General features: G+C 41.4%; 1 protein-coding gene across 2 annotated transcripts in view; it reads right to left on the bottom strand.

Moving 5' to 3' along the window:
- Positions 1-19,841, bottom strand: part of PODXL (podocalyxin like) — a 94,259-nt gene that overhangs the window by 27,555 nt on the left and 46,863 nt on the right. For both annotated transcript variants that reach the window (XM_075599370.1, XM_075599369.1), the window contains exons 2-4: positions 16,720-17,232; positions 15,669-16,009; positions 9,815-9,883 (exon numbers count right to left, since the gene is read on the bottom strand). In XM_075599370.1, the coding sequence (XP_075455485.1) occupies positions 9,815-9,883; positions 15,669-16,009; positions 16,720-17,232 (923 nt within the window). The remainder of the gene's footprint in view (positions 1-9,814; positions 9,884-15,668; positions 16,010-16,719; positions 17,233-19,841) is intronic.

Genomic DNA, 19,841 nt, shown 5'->3' with positions numbered 1-19,841 from the left:
ATGTTCCCAGTTTGCAATTCTTTGACAAAAATCAATTCATCAGTGTGCCACCGCATTAATTCGAAGAGGCAACGTGGCTACATTCTCACAATCTTCCTATTTGCCAGAGAAACCCCCTGCATCATCTCTGTATATTCTCTATCAATACAGTTTGCAGAGATCTCCTCCCAAGTCTCCCTAATAGGAGCTGTCACTTGCTGACCATGGCACCTTTTAATAAATGCTCGCAAACGTGCAGATAGTCCCGGTATGCACAGGTCTTTAGAAAAGCTAAAAAGGAGCTAATCCACCCTAACTAACCTCCTCTTTTTTTTTTAACAACATTGGAACCAGGGGGTCTTTCAGAGCTGAAGCCCCTGAGGGCCCCCAGTTCTTGATTATTTAAATGGTCATCCAGTAGGAAGACTGATGTTATCACTCTCCCATGGTGGATGTTCTAAATCCTTGCAGATTTTGGGGAAGAAGTGAAGCAGCAGTAACTTGGGTTTCTCTTTGTATAAATATTTAAACTCATCATCATTCAAAATCCCCAGAGATTTTCCATTTTGACAGCAAGGTTTTCCAATCTATCAAGAATTATTTGGTGGGATTATTCCCAAGTGACAACTATGTGTCTTTGTCACCTAAAATCCTATTGGCTTCTCCAATGTAATAACATTTGTCCATGATAATCACCCCGCCTCCCTTATCTTCTTGCTTTATTATATTTTCGTCATCTCCCATTAAGTCTACCAATGCCTCTCTCTCATATTCAGTCAAGTTCTGTTTAAATTTAGAACGTTCTTTAGTAAGTTCATTACAATCATTATTAATCACTTGAAAACTTCCAAAAAATGCCCCTTCTCGCGGCTCGGGGTAAAACGTAGATCTGGTGTTAGTTTTGTACGGGTGAACGCTCTATGTTCTCCAATAAATAGGAGTTTGCTATATGTATCTGTGCCCATCAAATTCCTTCTTCCCAATTCTCTATTCATTAAATATCTCCGAATAGTAAGCTTGATACAAATTTGTTCACACCAATGAATAATGTAAAATTGCCTGGACCTGTTGTCGGTGCAAACGTGAGCCCCTTGGCAATAACCTGATTCTGAAATGGTGTCAAAATCTTTTTACTCGAGTTGAAAATGTTTTTAGCAACTTTATCTATTTTCTTTCAAATTCTCTTGGCCTCTTCCATTCTTCTTCTTTTTGACCCTACTGGGGATTGCATCTCCATCAATGGGGAAAACCAATTCCTTATTTCCCAAGAATTCGAAAACCTTTGCATTCCCTAGAAAATTGGTTAGTGTACGTTCATTTTGGTTGCGATGTGTACGTTCATTTTGACTATTCACTCTCATTCTACCTCTCTTTCTGGCATAGACTAAGTATCTGTATTTTCCCTTCTATTCTGGTAGTTATTCTTATTCCAATAAGGTTTTACTTTTTATGGGGAATTCTCCACCCCCCTCCCCCCGAAACTCCCCCCCCCTGCCCTCCCCGCCAATGTGGGTTCTTATTATATTTAAATTTGTCAGAGTTATAATTATCCAACATTTTACTAGGTTGCCTATACTTAATTGCCTTCAAATACTTTCTGGGCAAGCTACCCATCTATCTGAACAAACTCCTCACCCCTACCACATGCAGAACTTATCATCTTAGATCTAACTCCAAAAGACTGTTCATGGTCCCAAGACTCAGCAAAGTATCCAGACGCTCCTCCTTCTACCGTGCACCCCACAACTGGAACAACCTACCGGAGACTCTCACATCCACCACCAGTTTAAGTTCTTTCAAAACTAAAGCTGTCTCACATGTAAACCTGGTTTGTAACTTTTACTTTATGCCTATAGTATATATCATCTCTAACTGTGCATGCAATGTCTGGTATATAATGTATACCCTGTTCACTTATGTAACTATGTATTTGTAACCATGTATTATTTGTCTTAACGCTATGCCCAGGACATACATGAAAACGAGAGGTAACTCTCAATGTATTACTTCCTGGTAACACATTTTATAAATAAATAATACGTCCGTATTTCCCCAGACATGGACGGCTTTATGATTTACGCTCGCTGTATCTAAAAAGGCCTGGGATTTCTGTCCACGCATGCGCAAGCGAGGGCCGGCCGTGCATGTGTGAGCGGCAAACACTGACTGCGCATGTGCAAATGAAAGTCGAACGCGCATGCGCGACGGTTGTCCCGGTCTTGTGTCCTGTTTTTAGAATGGTGAAATATGGTAACCCTAATTTAGCAGACGGTCTATCCTACTCTCTTCTTTCCAGCATATTTCCATCGAACACAACGGAATTGCTTTTATTCCAATTTGTTTGATTTCCTCTGGAATAGTCCTAATGATCCTTTTTTTAAACTTCTTTTGTTTGATAAAAAAAAAAACACATCTTTTCCCACAAGGTCAGACCTTTTTCTTGTAAAATCGCGTCATTATTTTAAAACACAGGGTTGTCAATATACGGTTGTAATTCATCTTTAATGGTATTAATTTCTTTATCCAGTGCAATCATCTTCTTTTTGTGTGGTGAAGTTATGTGTCGCGGAAGCTCACAAGAGCAGTTATCTAAAATTCTACTCCGAGTCTGAATAAAAGCCAAATCTTCTAAATCAAAAGACGGGCTCTTATTCAGTCTTTAGTCCTCTAGGTATACTATTTCTAGCTAGTTATGTATCTAAATAGAGTAAATCTCACCATATTCTCGTATGTACTTAATTAACAATGCTTCCAGTTTGGGGAATTCTGTGTCTAATAGTTCTTTCTCAACTAGCTCAATGGGGTTCTGAAAAGACAATGGGAAGTCAGGATTGGAATTCCTTGACATTCTCTTGGTGAACTCATTTGGTAGATGATGATGCATTGTTTTTAACATAGGTGCAGCCACAAAATACTAGAACCATAGTTACATAGTTACATAGTTACATAGTAGATGAGGTTGAAAAAAGACTTCCGTCCATCAAGTTCAACCTATGCTGAATTTAGACAACAGATACTTTATCCTATATCTATACTTACTTATTGATCCAGAGGAAGGCAAACAAAAGTGAAAAAATGAATTCCTTCCTGACTCCAAGAATTGGCAATCGGATTAATCCCTGGATCAACATCCTTCCCATGTATACTTATTTGGTATATCCCTGTATATCTTTCCCATCTAAAAAGATGTCCAACCTTTTTTTGAACAAATCTATTGTATCTGCCATCACAGTCTCCATGGGTAATGAATTCCACATTTTAACTGCTCTTACTGTTAAGAACCCTTTCCTTTGTTGCTGGTGAAATCTCCTTTCCTCCAACCTTAAGGGATGGCCCCGAGTCCTTTGTACTGCCCGTGGGATGAATAGTTCTTTTGAAAGCTCCTTGTATTGTCCCTGAATATATTTGTATATAGTTATCATATCCCCTCTTAGATGCCTCTTTTCTAATGTAAATAAATCTAATTTAGCTAGCCTCTCCTCATAAGTTAGAATGTCCATCCACTTTATTAATTTGGTGGCTCTTCTCTGCACTCTCTCTAGTTCCATAATGTCTTTTCTTAGGATTGGTGCCCAAAATTGTACTCCATATTCAAGGTGTGGTCTTACTAATGCTTTGTAAAGGGGCATAATTATGTTTACTTCCCTTCCATCCATTGCCCGTTTGATGCAAGATAAGATCTTGTTTGCCTTTGCAGCTACTGCATGACATTGGGCACTATTGCTAAGCCTGTTGTCTACAAGCACTCCTAAATCCTTCTCCATCAAGGATTCCCCCAATATATCTCCATTTAATTTGTAAGTCGCCTTTTTATTCTTGTGTCCCAAATGCATAACCTTACATTTATCTGTATTAAACCTCATCTGCCATTTACCTGCCCACGTTTCCAGTCTCTCCAAGTCCTTCTGAAGAGAAATTACATCCTGCTCTGATTCTATTACCTTACACAATTTAGTATCATCAGCAAAGATGGAGACTTTGCTCTCGATCCCAACCTCAAGGTCATTAATAAACAAGTTAAAAAGCAGGGGTCCCAGTACCGATCCCTGAGGTACTCCACTCACGACTTTAGCCCAACCTGAAAAAGTTCCATTTATGACACCCCTCTGTTGTCTGTCCTTTAACCAGTTTTCAATCCAGGTGCATATATTATTACTGAGTCCAACTTTATTTATTTTGTACACCAACCTCTTGTGTGAAACCGTATCAAAAGCCTTTGCAAAAGCTAAGTAGACCACATCAACGGCATTACCCTGGTCTAAATTCCTACTTACCTCCTCAAAGAAACAAATAAGGTTAGTTTGGCAAGATCTATCCTTCATAAATCCATGCTGACTATTACTAATAATTTTATTTTCCATTAGGTATTCCTGAATATTATCCCGTATTAAACCTTCAAGTAGTTTCCCTACTATTGAAGTCAGGCTTACAGGTCTGTAATTTCCCGGTTGTGATCTAGCTCCCTTTTTAAATATAGGCACTACATCTACATCTACATTTTTCCTTATCTCCAATAATCTGCCTACCCATCTCACACTGAAAAGGGTCCTATATTTTCTTTTCTCATTTTTTTGTTATTAAGGTACTTAAAGAATTTTTTAGGGTTGACTTTACTTTCTGTTGCAATCCTTTTTCATTATCCATTTTTGCTAATTTGATTGCCCTTTTGCAATTTTTGTTACATTCCTTATAATTCTGATACGATGTCTCCGTCCCTTCTGACTTACAGAATCTAAACGTCTTCCTCTTCTTGTCCATTTCCTCCCCTACCTGTTTATTTAGCCACATTGGTTTTGACTTATTTCTTTTATACTTATTACCCAAGGGTATACACTGATAAGTGTGCTTTTCTAACAATGTTTTAAAGATTGCCCATTTATCTTCTACATTTTTCCCTGCAAAATCATCATCCCATTGTATTACTACTAGATTAGACCTCAGTTTATTAAAATCTGCCTTTCCAAAGTTGAAGGTCTTTGTTGAACCCAAGTAATCTGTTTTTTGATAATTTATTTCAAACGAGACCATGTTATGATCACTGTTACCCAAATGTTCCAGGACTTGAATATTTGTTATTACTTCTACATTGTTTGATATGACCAAATCCAGAACTGCCCCTCTCCTGGTTGGTTCCTCAATAATTTGGGTCATATAATTGTCTTTAAGCACCCCCAAAAACCTGTTCCCTTTTGTTGTAACGCTAATCTCATTGCCCCAGTCTATGTCTGGATAATTAAAATCTCCCATTATGCAAACATGACCCAGTTTTGATGCCTTCTCCATTTGCAAAAGTATTTTAGCTTCCTCAATCTCACAGATATTTGGTGGTTTATAGCATATTCCCACAAACATTTTCTTTATACTTTTACCTCCACTGCTAATTTCTATCCACAAAGTCTCTACATTTTCATCATTCCCTTCATAGACATCATCCCTTATAATAGGTTTTAGAGCTGGTTTAGCATATAGACATACTCCACCTCCCCTTCTATTTGTTCGGTCCTTCCGAAAAAGAGAATAACCCTCTAAATTAACTGTCCAGTCATGAGTTTCATCCCACCATGTTTCAGTAATGCCTATGATATCATACTGCTCCCTTGCAGCTATTAATTCAAGCTCCCCCATTTTATCTGTCAGGCTTCTTGCATTAGCAAGCATGCATTTCAGTTTTTTTTCAGCCTGTACTATTATCTTATCTGCTCCTTCGTTTCTGCGCCCACTTTGTTTAGTCTTTAGAAGTTTTCTAGTATTATCTGTATTTACTATGGGTGTCTCACTGCTTGTCAAACTTGCACTTGCCCCCATTCTACCTCCATACCACCTTGTATCCTTATCTATTCCATTTAGTTCATTATCTGTTTCATTCCCCTCCCCCCTCCATCCTAGTTTAAAATCTCCTCCAACCTTTTTAGCATTCTTCCCCCTAGCACAGAAGATCCCTCTTCATTGAGGTGCAATCCGTCCCTAGAATATAGATGGCACCTCTCAGAAAAGGAGTCCCAGTGCTCTAAAAACCCAAACCCCTCCTTCCTGCACCACTTTCTTAGCCATGCATTAACCTCCCTGATCTCTGACTGTCTCCCTGCGGTAGCGCATGGCACCTTGGAGGTCCTTGCCTTAAGCTTTTGGCCTAGATCCCTGTAATCATTTTTTAGGACCCTCCATCTTTCTCTAACTTTGTCATTGGTGCCAGCGTGTACCAAGACCGCCGGGTCAATCCCAGCCCCCCCCCCCTCAACAATCTGTCTACCCGATCCGCAATGTGCCGAACCCGAGCACCCGGGAGACAACAAACTGTACGGTTCATGCGGTCCTGGCAACAGATTGTCCTATCTACCTTTCTAATAATGGAGTCCCCTACCACCACAATCTTTCTTTGTATCTGAGCATCCTGAGTCCCCTCTGTGCTGGAGGAACTATTCCCCTGGCTGCTAGAGGAATTAGTCTCTCCCAGCCTTGCCATTTCTGCCCCAACATTCCCAATATCTTCACTCAACATGGTAAATCTATTGGGATGTGTCAGCTCAGAAACGACCTGCCTCTCCCTATTGCTCCTGCTTCCCCTTCTAACTGTCACCCAGCTACCTACCTGCTTCTCACTAACAGCAACCAAGCTACCTACCTGCTCCTCACTAACAGCGCCACCATCTGCACCACTAGTCGAAACAAGGGCCTGCTCAGTGAGCTCTAATTCCCTTTCAAGGGAGCCAATGTCCCTCAATATTGCAAGTTGCCTCTTAAGATCAGCAATCTCTGACTCTAAAGAGACCACCCGCTCACACTTTTCACAGCGGTATGCTCCTTGGAACAGCTGCTCCAAGTGCACATACATGTGGCAAGTTGTACATTGAGTGGCATTTTCAATCCTGCTCATTCTAGCAACTATGAAGTTTAGAAGTACTAACAGGAAACTGTACTTCAATAAACTATACCTTGTTTAACCGCTTCCTTGTTCAAACTGCTTCTGGTTCTAACTGCACACACTTTAAACAATCAGCACTTTAAACAACTGCTTCTGGTTCTAACTGCTCACACTTTAAACAACCAGCACTTTAAACAACTGCTTCTGGTTCTAGCTGCACACACTTTAAACAACCAGCACTTTAAACAACTGCTTCTGGTTCTAACTGCACACACTTTAAACAACCAGCACTTCAAATCAACCACACATATCAGTCAGTACACGCAAGCTCAGGATTCGTTAGAAGCCTCTGTTTAAATAGGGACACCCACCAGGTGTGTTAGGTTATCAATTAACTAACCCCACCCACTGCAGGTGTGTTAGGCCAGCCAATTAACCAACCACACCCACTCTGCCTCAGGCAGGAGAAAGGGAAAAAAAGTTTACAGGCTTCAAATTACAGCACACTTTAAAAATAGATTAACCCACTGCACACTCCCAAAAAAACAGCCACCCCTGCTAGTATACCCAGTACTTACCTTTCCTTCTGGTTCTAACTGCACACACTTTAAACAACCAGCACTTGAAACCAATAAGAACAAAGACTAGAAACGACGTATAAGGGTGCTCCTAATACTGTTAATGATTATAAGTGGATGGGGAAATGTTATATCAAACCAAATAAATTGGTGAAGGGATAAATAATTATTTAGTGATGGGAAAATATATATCAGAACAAAAATAATCAACACACACTCTGGAATTATCCCAGTAAATGTCATATTGATATCACTAAAATAACATACTTAAAATAATCTCTTCAAACACACCCAAATGTGTAAATCAAAAAATTGTGTGAACAATACATTTGTAAATCAGAAAAACCCTTTAAAGGACCGTTCCAAAAGTCCTTCAGTTTGTAGAAATGTCGTCCAGGCAAGGGGAGTGCAGAATGTGAGAGAGGGGGGGAGACAGAGAGAGAAGGAGAGAGAGAGGGGGTGGGGGACAGAGAGAGGGAGAGAGAGAGGGGGGGAAGAGAGAGGGAGAGGGAAAGAGAGAGAGGGATAGGGAGAGCGAAAGAGAGAGAGAGGGAGAGAGAGAGAGTTAGAGAGAGGGGGAGGGAAAGTGGGAGAGGGGGGGGGAGAGGGGGAGAGAAAGGGGGGGGGGAGAGAGGGTGAGAGAGGGAGATTGAGGGAAAGAGAGAGAGGGAGAGAGAGAAGGATGCCCCAGACCAGGGATCCTAGATTTGTCTTATACGCGCATTTTAAATGTGCCAGATGTGAGTGCACATTTGATATGTTTAAGTGAGAATATACATTTGTGTAGACATAGTAGACTATTTGTTGCATTTCATCTATCTGAGACCTGATAGGGATCTAACAGAGTGATATAGAAATATCTTTAAACATTAACGTCCATGGCGGGAACTTGTTACATTATATATCTTTTTGTCTTATCCGGCTGTGAAATTCTGCGTTCCCCTTGCCTGGAAGACATTTTTGTAGGCGGGGCAACTTTTTAAGGTGTGTTGTGCATGGATGGATCTTTGAACATTAGTATAGCGGTAGAAGGGTTGTGGCAACTGCCCTCTGAGCTCCCGAAGTGACGTCCCTCGTTACCGCTCTGGACACCCAAAAAATTTAAATCCGAAATCCAGTTTTGTAAACTCAGCCAATACGTAAGAAACGGAAATCTTACATTGTATAAACATGCCGTGCAGCCCACATCCAGCAGAACTCGCACAGGCACCGTTCCGTTCTGGGGGCTTTGCCATTCACTGAGATTACTCAAATGTTGTTTCGTAGCTGATGGTAACCCTGGTAGTTACCATCCTGGTGAAGAGTGTACCAGCTTTTATATAACGACTGCCGTATCTATAATTTATTCAGGTTAAAAAATATTTATGGAAGAATTCTACAAAATATGAGAGTTATGGCCACATAAATAAGAAAAAAAACAGAGAAAAAATGTATTGAGTATTTTGAAATGTTTTTACAATTAAAGTTACATTAGATTCTTTTACACTCATTTCGACAAGCCACATACCATATTCCCCCTCAATACTTTATATCCCCCTTTCCTTCTCCCGCACTCATTCCTCTATCTCTTCTCTCAATCTATCCTCTTCTATCTATTATAAAAATTAAAAAAAAGGTTGTATTAATCGAGTGTTTTGTATCAAAGATTATATATTCACTACTATATGTAGTGATGTTTTTTTATGTAATATATATTCTGTACAACGATTTCTGTTTGTATATATTTTATAATTATATATTCCTTTAAAATAGAAATATGTATGTATATGAAACCTTATTAAATAAAAAGATTAAAAAAAATGTTTTAAAAAGGAAATTCAATGTAGCAGGTAAAAAATACATTCTAATCAATCTATTTGTGTGATTGGCTTAATTATCCCATCTTATTTGTATCTTGTGGAAAATATCTATATATTACTTTCCATTGGGAACACTGAATTCAACATATAAGCTACTGTACTAACTGGTTGACTTTATGATGGATTCATAATTAAAACAACACAAAGAACTATACTCTGCTCCAGGTTGATCACAGGTGCGAACCCTTTGTAATCAATTAACAAGGTGCTCAATCCTGATAACTGAAGCAGCCATTATGTTAGCCACACAATCAGGATTTTTACAGATTTATACAAGGAACACCAAACGATTGCCAGCTTGGGTAAGGATGTAGAATTATACATTGTCACATGCTTTACATATTCACACAAGAAAAGGAAAAACAAAATGGGGTAATGTAGTATTCCTGTTGTAAACATCCAACCGCCCTTTTGACATAGGCAGGGTTTATGGTCTGAGTAGGTTAGATTGAGTAGATGATACAGTAAATGAAGTGAAATGCGTAGGAAATTGATCTGCAAATGCAACATATGGACGGGATGTAGATCGTACTTACACAATCCCTCGTGTGCTTCATAGTCAGCTTCACTTGTGAATCGTCAAATCCAGTTTTCTGACAGATGACCTAAAAGGAAACGGGAAGTGAATTAGAACATCAAAGGGTGCAGTGGGTTTATTTACATATGTGCAGTACAATTCGTGGCTGAAAACACAGTTGCTTTGTGGGTTTTCGGAAGCATGCGGTGAGGCCGACGTCCCCTTGCTTGGGAAGATTTCACCTCCATTGATTTGCATTTGCTGGATCAGTGGAAGACAGCTTGTCAGTACTGTAGATGAAGAAGTTTGGATTAACCTACTTCTTTGTTGGAGTATTTACCTTGGATTGACCCCTGATGGCAGGAACACCTTTCTGCAATGCATCTTCTCTACTGAAGAGCAGCATGAGACAGAAGAAGACTATGGTCCACATTCACGGAGCGGTGCTATTCTGCAAGACACCTTCTGGCACCGTATAGAGACCCATTCAAGTGAATAGGACATGAGGTGTCTTCCAGCGTTGGATGGTGTCTCCAGTGTTGGATGGTGTCTTGCTAATAGAATAACTTAGTAAATATAGCTCTATGTGTGGGCGTCCTCAGTACTACATATTCTCCCTGTCACTTTCCCTCTCTCCTCTGTGATTCCTCTCACAACAGCTGCCAATTGTTTCTGGCTTTTTCTACTACATTCAGGAGATAAAACGGGAGAGTCAGTAGTTCATGAGACATAAGAACTACAGAGCTAGAGAGACACTGCCCAGCTGGGTAGTAGAGCGGTTAAGTGACAATATGGTGGGCAGAATGTAGACATGTGTTTATAAGTACATTTTTTTTTTTATAACTCTCATTTTTATTTGGTATTACAGAGCATACATAATATCACCACCTATTGGCATACGTTACAGAATACACAATTTTGTCATCAAAACAGTGACACGTAGACAAGACATGAGGCAGACGTAACGAACCACACGTAAACCACATCACTAAGACGGACAGGACAAACTAGACTGGGGTGAGACACATTAGGGTGGGTGGGGGTGGGGGGCACCTGTAGCTGCTGCATCGGAGCGGAGGATCTGCTATTTGCTCTATGTGTACGCTAGGGTGTGTTGTGGATATCCCAGTGGTTCTACGTTCTCCGTCGCTATGTCATCATCCCGTCTGGTCTGCTCTGTCCAAGGAGAACGCATTTATCTATATTAGTGCAAAATTGTGGCGGCGTCCACCCCTGGGATGTCTGTTTGGGCCAGCCATGGGGCCCATACGTTTAGAAATTTGGGGCCAGAGTCGTTGATCCAACTCGTCAACTGTTCCATCTGGCAGACATGCCAAATTCTGTTCCTGATTTTGGCTATAGTGGGTTTTTAGATAATTTAGATAATTTCAATGGGGTATGGTACCACCGCATTAGGACTTTATATGCGTTCTCCTTTAACGTGGCACAGATTGAGCTTTTGGTAGCTGCCTGTAATATCTGATCCCATTCCTCGTCCTCTAGTGTCTCCCCTAAATCTGTCTCCCACTGTCGCATGTATTTCAGTCGGGGGGCGTCGGAAGTCTTCGGACAGATTACCTCCCTGTACATCCGAGAAGTTAGTCCTCTTGTGTCTGTCTCTCTGGAACACAGCTGTTCGAAATTGGTTCGTGCTGGGCGAAACCGGGAATTTATTATAGAAAGCCCTGACCTGGAGGAATCTAAATAATTCTGTGTTGGGTAGCTTTTTCTCATCCTTAATCATATCGAACGTCTTGATATATTTACCTCCTTCCAGGTCCTTTAATCGTAAGTACCCCGCTTGCGTCCATTTTACAAATTTGTCACCTAACAGCCCTGGAGCAAAATCCGGATTTCCCACCAGGGGGGTCATCAACGACTGTCGTGTGGTCAATTTAGCTTTAAATTTAGATGACTCCCAGACCATTAGCGAGTTCGCAATTGCGCAGAGTGGCATCCCTATTAATTTCTTGCACTGTTTTGGAAGCCAAATCAGATCGTGCAGTTTTACTGGCGCGCAGCATTCTGTTTCTAGGGCCACCCATCTTCTATTTGCTCGGTTCGAGTGCCACTGGACAATTTGGCATAATTGTGCCACCTTGTGGTATGCCAACAAGCAAGGTACCGCTAACCCTCCTCTTGTTACTGGTTTTGTCAGTATGCTTTTCGCAATTCGTGGGCTTTTTTTATTCCAAATAAATTGAATAATGCGAGCCTGCAGCGTGAGGACCTCAGTCCTAACAAGAGGTATTGGGAGGGCTTGAAACAGATATAATAGTTTAGGCAGCAGGTTCATTTTGACACTGTTGATCCGCCCAAACCATGATATGCCATAGCCCGCCCAAACCCTGAGATCTTCCTTCAGTTTCTTCATTATTCTGGGGAAATTTGCTTTATATAGTGTATTGTAGTCCTTTGTGATATATACCCCTAAATATTTGATAGCGGAGGGTTGCCATTTAAAATTGAAGTTGAGCTCTATCAGTTTTTCGACCGGCTTGGGTAGATTTATGTTAAGCGCTTCCGACTTGGCCTGGTTAATTTTAAACCCCGACACCAAGCTGAAAGTTCCCAAGATCGCAAAGACGTTGGGCAAGGAGGTGAGGGGTTTTGACAGTGTCAAGATTACATCATCTGCGTATAACGCTACTTTATGATGCTGCTCCCCTATATCTATCCCTGTTATATCTGGGCTTGCTCTGATATGAGCCGCTAACGGTTCTATGCAGAGGGCAAATATTAACGGTGAAAGTGGGCATCCTTGTCTTGTCCTGCTACGGATGTTAAATACCTCAGAGGGGAACCCTTGGTGTCGCACCCTTGCAGTGGGACCATTGTAAAGGGCTAGTATTGCCTCTAGGAGGCGCCCCCCGAACCCAAACGCCCCCAGTGTCTCCCTGAGGAAGGGCCAGTCAATCCTATCAAAGGCCTTTTCGGCGTCCAGACTCAACAACATAGACGGAATACTTTTCTTTTTTGCCAAATCAATCAAATCTACAATCCGCCTAGAAGATTTTAGTGTCTGAATTGATCAGGGATATTGGCCGGTAGCTCTTGACGTCTGCCGGGTCCTTACCGGGTTTGTGGATCACAGAGATAGACGCCTGGAGCATCTGCGCCGGGAGGGGCTCTCCTGCTAGAATCCCATTAAATAGGGACAACAAGTGGGGAGCCAGAATCTTGACAATTTTTTTATAATATAAATTTGAAAATCCGTCTGGACCAGGGGCTTTAGCGGGTTTAAGGGACTTCATTACCTCTGTTACTTCCTCAAGGGTGAAGTCGCCCTGGAGTGCCTCCCTATCCTCTCTGCTCAAGGTAGGTAGATTTGCCTCTTTTAGGAATTTGTTCAAAGTTGCTGCGGTCTTTTGTGTGTGGCTGACCTTATCTCCGTCGTATAATGTGGCGTAATAATTCTTAAACACCTCCACTATTTGTCGAGGATCGGAGGTAAGGTCCTAAGGTCCCCCCCCTGAGATTTGATGGATGCTGTTCGAAAATTTGGAAGCTTGTTTCAGAGCTTATTGGCCAATAGGGTATCTGGCTTGTTGGCTTTCTCATAGAATCTGCGCTTTGACCATGCCAACTCCTTCTCGGCCTGAGAGGACAGGACCAGGTTAAGTTTATTATAAGTACATTTTAAGGCCACCATCCCCCTGTTTTTGTCTTTGTACATGATGAGGGTCCCATGGAGATGAATCACACTATTCTGAGCTCCACGAGCCCCAAAGAAACCAAAATATTTACATTTCGTTATTTCTCATATAAAGGCTGCCACATTGTCATATTCTTAATGACACTGCAGCTTTCTTTTGCTTATGAGGTCTACCCAGTCGCCATATTGTTCTCCTGGCAGTAATTAAACACAGGGAAACAATATCTGGGGGGGACCAGAGTCTTATTGGAGCTCCAAATAGCATGAACATCTTTAAAGGGTCCATCCTATTCAGAATATGTGTATGTGTGTGTATATGTATGTGTGTGTGTGTATATGTGTGTGTATGTGTGTGTGTATGTATGTGTGTGTATACGGTGGAGGGTTTCCAGTCACCTTTTCACCCACCATAACCTAAATAATGTGTGGTGAAGATCTACCCAAAGTCTTACATTGCAAAGCCAGTACAACCAACCTCACACCGATGAGACCCACAAGGTCGAAGCAGTCTGTCTGTGAGTGGGTTCACTGGCTTTGCATCTCATCCCGGGCTATGTTTAAAAGCTGTGTTTAAAACAGCGAGCATTGGCTATAGGGTGTCATGTAATATAGGCTTTACGACAAAAGGTGGCACTGTGTGCTCATTTGCATGTCATTTCCCAAAATCCCTTGCTGCAGTGGAAGCACTGTATGCTAGGTGATAATGGTGAAAAGCAGGGTTGCAGACCTGTCTAAGACATGTGAATGTGCTCACAAGTAATATTTTTATATGTGAAGTATATGTACTATTAACCCCTTCAGTCAGTGAGGCCAGCAATGCTTTCACATACGTTGCAGCCCCCTCTGTCCATAAATGGGTTCAAGTATTTGAGTGGAGTGCTCCTTTAAAATGCCCTTGCCTGGCATAACACATCCAAAGCCGATCTGACAGGGAGAATTTCAGATGCATTATAGATAAGTTATGAATGTTCGAACATTTGCAAACTCTCTGCGTGTTCCTGACGTCTGGATGTAAAGTTCAGTTGTTTGTTTTTGTTACACAGAATAAGAATGTCCTGTTCTTCCAGAGACAAACTTGCATGTACACATCTCATTAGTGACGAGAATAAAGACACAATGTGATGGCAGACGTAGGGCCGGGTGATACATTGTTCATGTTTCAACTTCTAAATTCGTCAAGGGCATTAATTCAAAGGATATAATGTCACAGGACACATTACACAGAGAGCTGTGTGTGCATTAAAAAAGTGACTGCACAGATTCAAAGACTGAGTCACTGATTGAGCCACCTGTGCTGAAGCAGGGATATCCTTAAAACCTGACCTGTTGGTGGCCTTTGAGGACTGGAGTTGGCCACCCCTACCCTACAGAATAGTGTCAACGTTTATGCAGTAGGAAAATGGGCTGTGGGGCCTTTAAACTTAAATCACAAATGCTCTGGGTGTTTATCTCTCGTAGCTTTTCCCTGTAGATGACAACAATGTATGAAATGAAATAAAATGGCTATATAGTTCTTTAAATCGTTCATTATGATATATTGGAAAGACTATGTGATATATTTAACAGGTTAATAATCCTATTTATCAGGTTAACAAGTCTATAAGTCCAATTCCTTGCATCCACTGAGGCTCTGAGACAAAGGTCCACTGCATAATGGCCAGGAGAGGACAGCAGGCTGACAGAGTCCTATTTGGCCAACCACTTGTTGTCCGTGTGGTACATGATGTAGGGGTTACGGTGTATACCACAAAAGATGTAAAATCTGTTTCTGCCTCACAAAATCATGTGACCTTCATCAGATAACTTTGTTTCTCCATTAACCAGTCTTCCCAACCTTTGAGGGATTTTTTGCATTCAAAGGTTTAATGCTATTATTTTCAGATAAATATGATATTTTTACACCAGTTTCCAGGTGGTTTGCTTGAGTTCCCATAAGAGATTGTGTCAGTAACCACAGCATTGGCTCATCAATTACAGTTTGCGTTATACCTACATTCACAAGAGATTTGTGATCATTGTGCATTTACCACTGTTGATGATCAACTTTAAAGGGACCGATACTAGTGTTCTTCACAAATGACCTCACAAGGGCGTCATTAGACCCAAGGAAGACACCTGGGAAGTCTCAGAAGTTCATGTACATAATAATAGATTTTCTGCTTCTCCAGGACATAACAGAACTGTTATTATACATTTACATGTTCTACATTTACAGTACCTTGATAGAGGATTGGGGAGTCACAGTGGGGTTGCTGGTCCTTGGAGACATGACTGTAAGAAGTGGATTCTGGGTGGAGGCAGAGATGCTCAATGAGGTTGTGCTTATGACGGCCTTGCTGGAGCTGACCATGGTGCTGACGCTGCTTGAAATGATTGGGGAGGTTGAGCTTGGGAGATGTAAGTTCGTAGTCGGTGGTTTTCCATCCAGCGTTTGTGTTGTACTGCTCGGCTGCGATGAAACTGAAGTACTGGGGGTGCTAGCCAGATTTGCTGTTGGCTCTGGGGTTTTTAGTGTATCTGGGGTCTGGGCCTTTGCTGTACTGGTCAACTGCGATGGGGCTACAGGAATCCAGAGAGATGCAAAACATACAATTGACATTAAAATGAAAAATCTGATCTTACAATGAAAAGTCAACCTCTGCACTATTAAGAATTTGCAACAAGCTAAATAAATAAGAATGGGAACGCTGCGTGTGTGTGTGTATGTATATTTGTATATGCAATATATATAGATAGATAAGAACAGTACCATATGTATCAATAATGACAAAATATCCCATAGAATGCAATAGTATTTTCTTCCTTGCTAAATATGGTTCTATGTATTTCAAGGAAATTTTGATCAATGATCCCCAAAAGCTATTCTCAAAAGCATTCCACTGCAGCCTGACTGCAAGCATTCCAGTGATCTATATCTATATGTATATATCATGTAGACATACTGTATTAAACTGCATCTATTCTATTAAGAAAGGTTTGTATTTCTAAAATCTGGTGCAGTTTTTTTTTCTGCACCAGATTTTCCTCAGTTTTCCAGGCAGACCTCGAGGGCTGTTTATCGAAGCTGTCTGGCTGCAAAGAGAGCCATATTTACCAACACCTACATCAAATAATACAATTCTTTGCAAGAAATCAATGTGATTCTATCACGTGATAGGACATGATGCTGTTTTCCTGTTCCATTATTTTCCATTATTACTCAAGTTTTGCAGCCCAGATACTTTGGTACATATAGCCCTCAACATCGGTAAGAAAGTAAACATCTTTACCAAGTGATGAAGCAGTATGGTGGAGGTTCTTGGGTACCGATTCACTAGTTACTGCTGGAGAACCGGTTGTCGCAGTCTCATCCTCTTTTTTGGCTGCCGCGTTACTAGTAACATCAGTTTGGTGTCTTGTTGTGACAACACTGGGGTTCAATCCTGTCACCTGGCTGGCACCACCGGGGTTCAATCCTGTCACCTGGCTGGCAACACTGGATGCTGACAAAATGGTTGAACTGCTGACAGTGTGTTGTGCCTGTATAGTAGGTGAGGGTGTCGGAGTGGTCGTTTGTTGGTTTGCAATGGTGGTAGCAGGTACATTTGTAGTAGGACTAGTGAGAGCAGGTTGTGCACTGGGAGTGGTTGGTTTCACAGTAGCACTTGTTACAGTGGTTTGAGGGAGTACATTATTGCTTGTTGCTGGCCTTGTTGTTGGCGTTGGTATTGGCGTTGGGGTTGGCGTCGCAGTAGCTCCTGAAGTAGTTGATTTAACCTGTGCCATTGCCAAAGTGCCATATCCTGAAAGATAAAATGACAAACAAGACTATGTAATATTATTACTTCTTTAAAAGTGCCATTCTTATTATTCACTTTATTCCTATCAACCGAGTAATCCCTTCTGGCAGCGAAGAGATAACAAAGCATTTTTTTTTAAAGTCTTTCAAAAAGCATTTTTAAGCTTTCCACTGTAATTTCTTCCTTTTTTGTGCAGTCACAGTCAGTGTAACCTGTTTGTACTGTATGTTGAGGTTTTTCCCCAGGGTATGTAAAATGGCCGTGCTCTTGTATACGAAGTAGTGTGTTTGGTACAGCCACTCGGCACACCGAGTCTGTCATTTTCCCATTTGGGACAGCTTAATTTCAACCCCAACCATGTTTGAAGTCCCTTACTATATTAGCGACCTCTGTTGCTAGCTGCAATATTATAATGGGATGTATCAGTGTTAGCATCTGTGACTCCTGCTCTGTCAATTAGAATTTAGCAGGTTTCACGTGGCGGTGACCTCTGGGACTTTGAGACCACGATGAGACAAAAAGAGGCACTCAAATAAAAAGTTGACACACGAGAACAAGTTCATCGCACGAGCTCATCTTCCTATAAACCACCTTTAGTTTTTCGATGTATTAAAGCTGCTTCGTCACCTATTTTTGTTTTGCTTATAACTGGTTTTCAAACTGTTGCTTTGTTGCAAAAAAATGAACACATTTCCTAATTTTTTTTGGCATATAAGGTTAGAAAGGAGTTTTAAATACTAACAATAAGCATTGTTACATTTTGACAGGTGGGCAATATACTGTACACTTGTGGTTTGTTATGATTGTTCTTGCCCAGGGGAATCTCAAATCTAGGGGATCCTGGGTAAGTGGAGGCGCTGCCATTTGCTATTGTGGCCCCAGGCTCCCAGTTAGCGGAGGCTCAGATCTCGCTGAGCCAGTAGGTATATACAGCATCAGTAGCCTGTCTAGTCAGCAGGAAAGAGGGTTACATACACGAAAAAATAGATAATGCCAAGAGCTGAGGGCTTGTTCTGTACAGACCATTTAAAATCAGAAATCCCCTATTTATTAGCACACTGGTATATGCTGTTACCATGGCAACCTGTGTTCTCTGAATGCGTGGGAATGGTAACGGCCATTTTAACCTCCCAGGGAGGCAACGTTTCAGCATCTAATATCTCCAGAATCCAGCTACAGAATTTAAAAAGAGTGCGATTGCCAAGAACAACAACAATAAAAAGAAAGGAAAGCTGTTATTTTTGTGGCGAATACTGTGGATTGCTGCTCTAATGGTGCAATACCTGACAGATGAGCAAGAAACAATATGCTGTAAAGAAATTAAGAAACTAAATCAGGGGTAGCCAACTCCAGTCCTCAAGGGCCACCAACAGGTCAGGTTTTAAGGATATCCCTGCTTCAGCACAGGTGGCTCAATTAGTGGCCCAGTCAACGACCCAAGCAGGGATATCCTTAAAACTGACATGTTGGTGGCCCTTGAGGACTGGAGTTACCCGCCCTTGGTCGAAGTGGTGGATTTACTTAGGTCTTCTGGCTTCTAAACCGGAGCAAAACCAATGCAAAAGCACAGCACCATATTTATAAAGGCAAAAGAATCCCACTGAGGCAGGGTGACGTATTTGTCCCAAATCTCACGCATGCACAGTCAGTGTTTGCCGGTCGCTCATGCGTGACTGGAGCTTGCTAGCCGCGCATGCGCACGAGCACCCGACAACGTGCGTGGCCAACAGAATAGAAAAACGGGACGCCACCCCAAAAAGTCGGGACGGAGCCGTAAAAAAAAACAGGGCTGTCTTGGCTAAACCAGGATATCTGGTCACCCTACCCTGAAATCAATGAGATAGTTCCCCGGTGCAGTTATTTTGCATCACTTTTGACCCAGTTTTGCAGCTGGAAGACTTTAGTAATACTCCCTAATTGTCTTCCTTAAAGAAATGAAATCATGCTTAAAACAAAGCTTTGGCTTTGGTTGTTGCTGTAGAAAGTAATAGTTTCTCTTCTGGCATTTGAAGGAGGGATTGATTATCAACCAAGTCCTTTCCTCTACGGGTATCCCACCCTCACCATATATGAGCGAGACAATATTGAGGAAAGAGGGGGGGGGGAGAGCGTGGGCTTGCATGCGCAATCTTTTGTTGAGCACACTCATGTAAAAGGAAGCCCTTAAAGGAAATTAAACCTCTACTGAGTCCTAGCACAATGTGACTCATTAGCATCAGATTCATGTTGGATTTTAATAAAAAGGGCATTAATCACCCAGATCTAAACACTAAACGTGCGACTGTGCATCTTGGGCCTATTTGGGCTCGCCATCTTTAAACTCCAAGGCCCAGATCCACTAAAGAGTGCTACGGTTTAGGAGGCCTCAGCTACCACTCATATGAATGGGAGTAAAGACATGCTAAAAGTTAGCACCCTTTAGTTAATCTGAGCCTAAAAGGGCCATCCAATGTAAGAGTTGCCTTAACATATGTTGGCGTAGCTTTGATAAATGCACTCATGGTTGTGTTAATGTTTTAAAGCTACAGACCAACCAATATCCTACATGTGTTTTTTTTTATAATCAGTTCTGTACTATGAGAAAAACAACCCTGAATGACATTTTTTATGTA

This window comes from Ascaphus truei, chromosome 5 (assembly GCF_040206685.1).
Source record: "Ascaphus truei isolate aAscTru1 chromosome 5, aAscTru1.hap1, whole genome shotgun sequence".
Taxonomy (NCBI): domain Eukaryota; kingdom Metazoa; phylum Chordata; class Amphibia; order Anura; family Ascaphidae; genus Ascaphus; species Ascaphus truei.
This window is presented reverse-complemented; position numbering and strand designations above follow the sequence as displayed.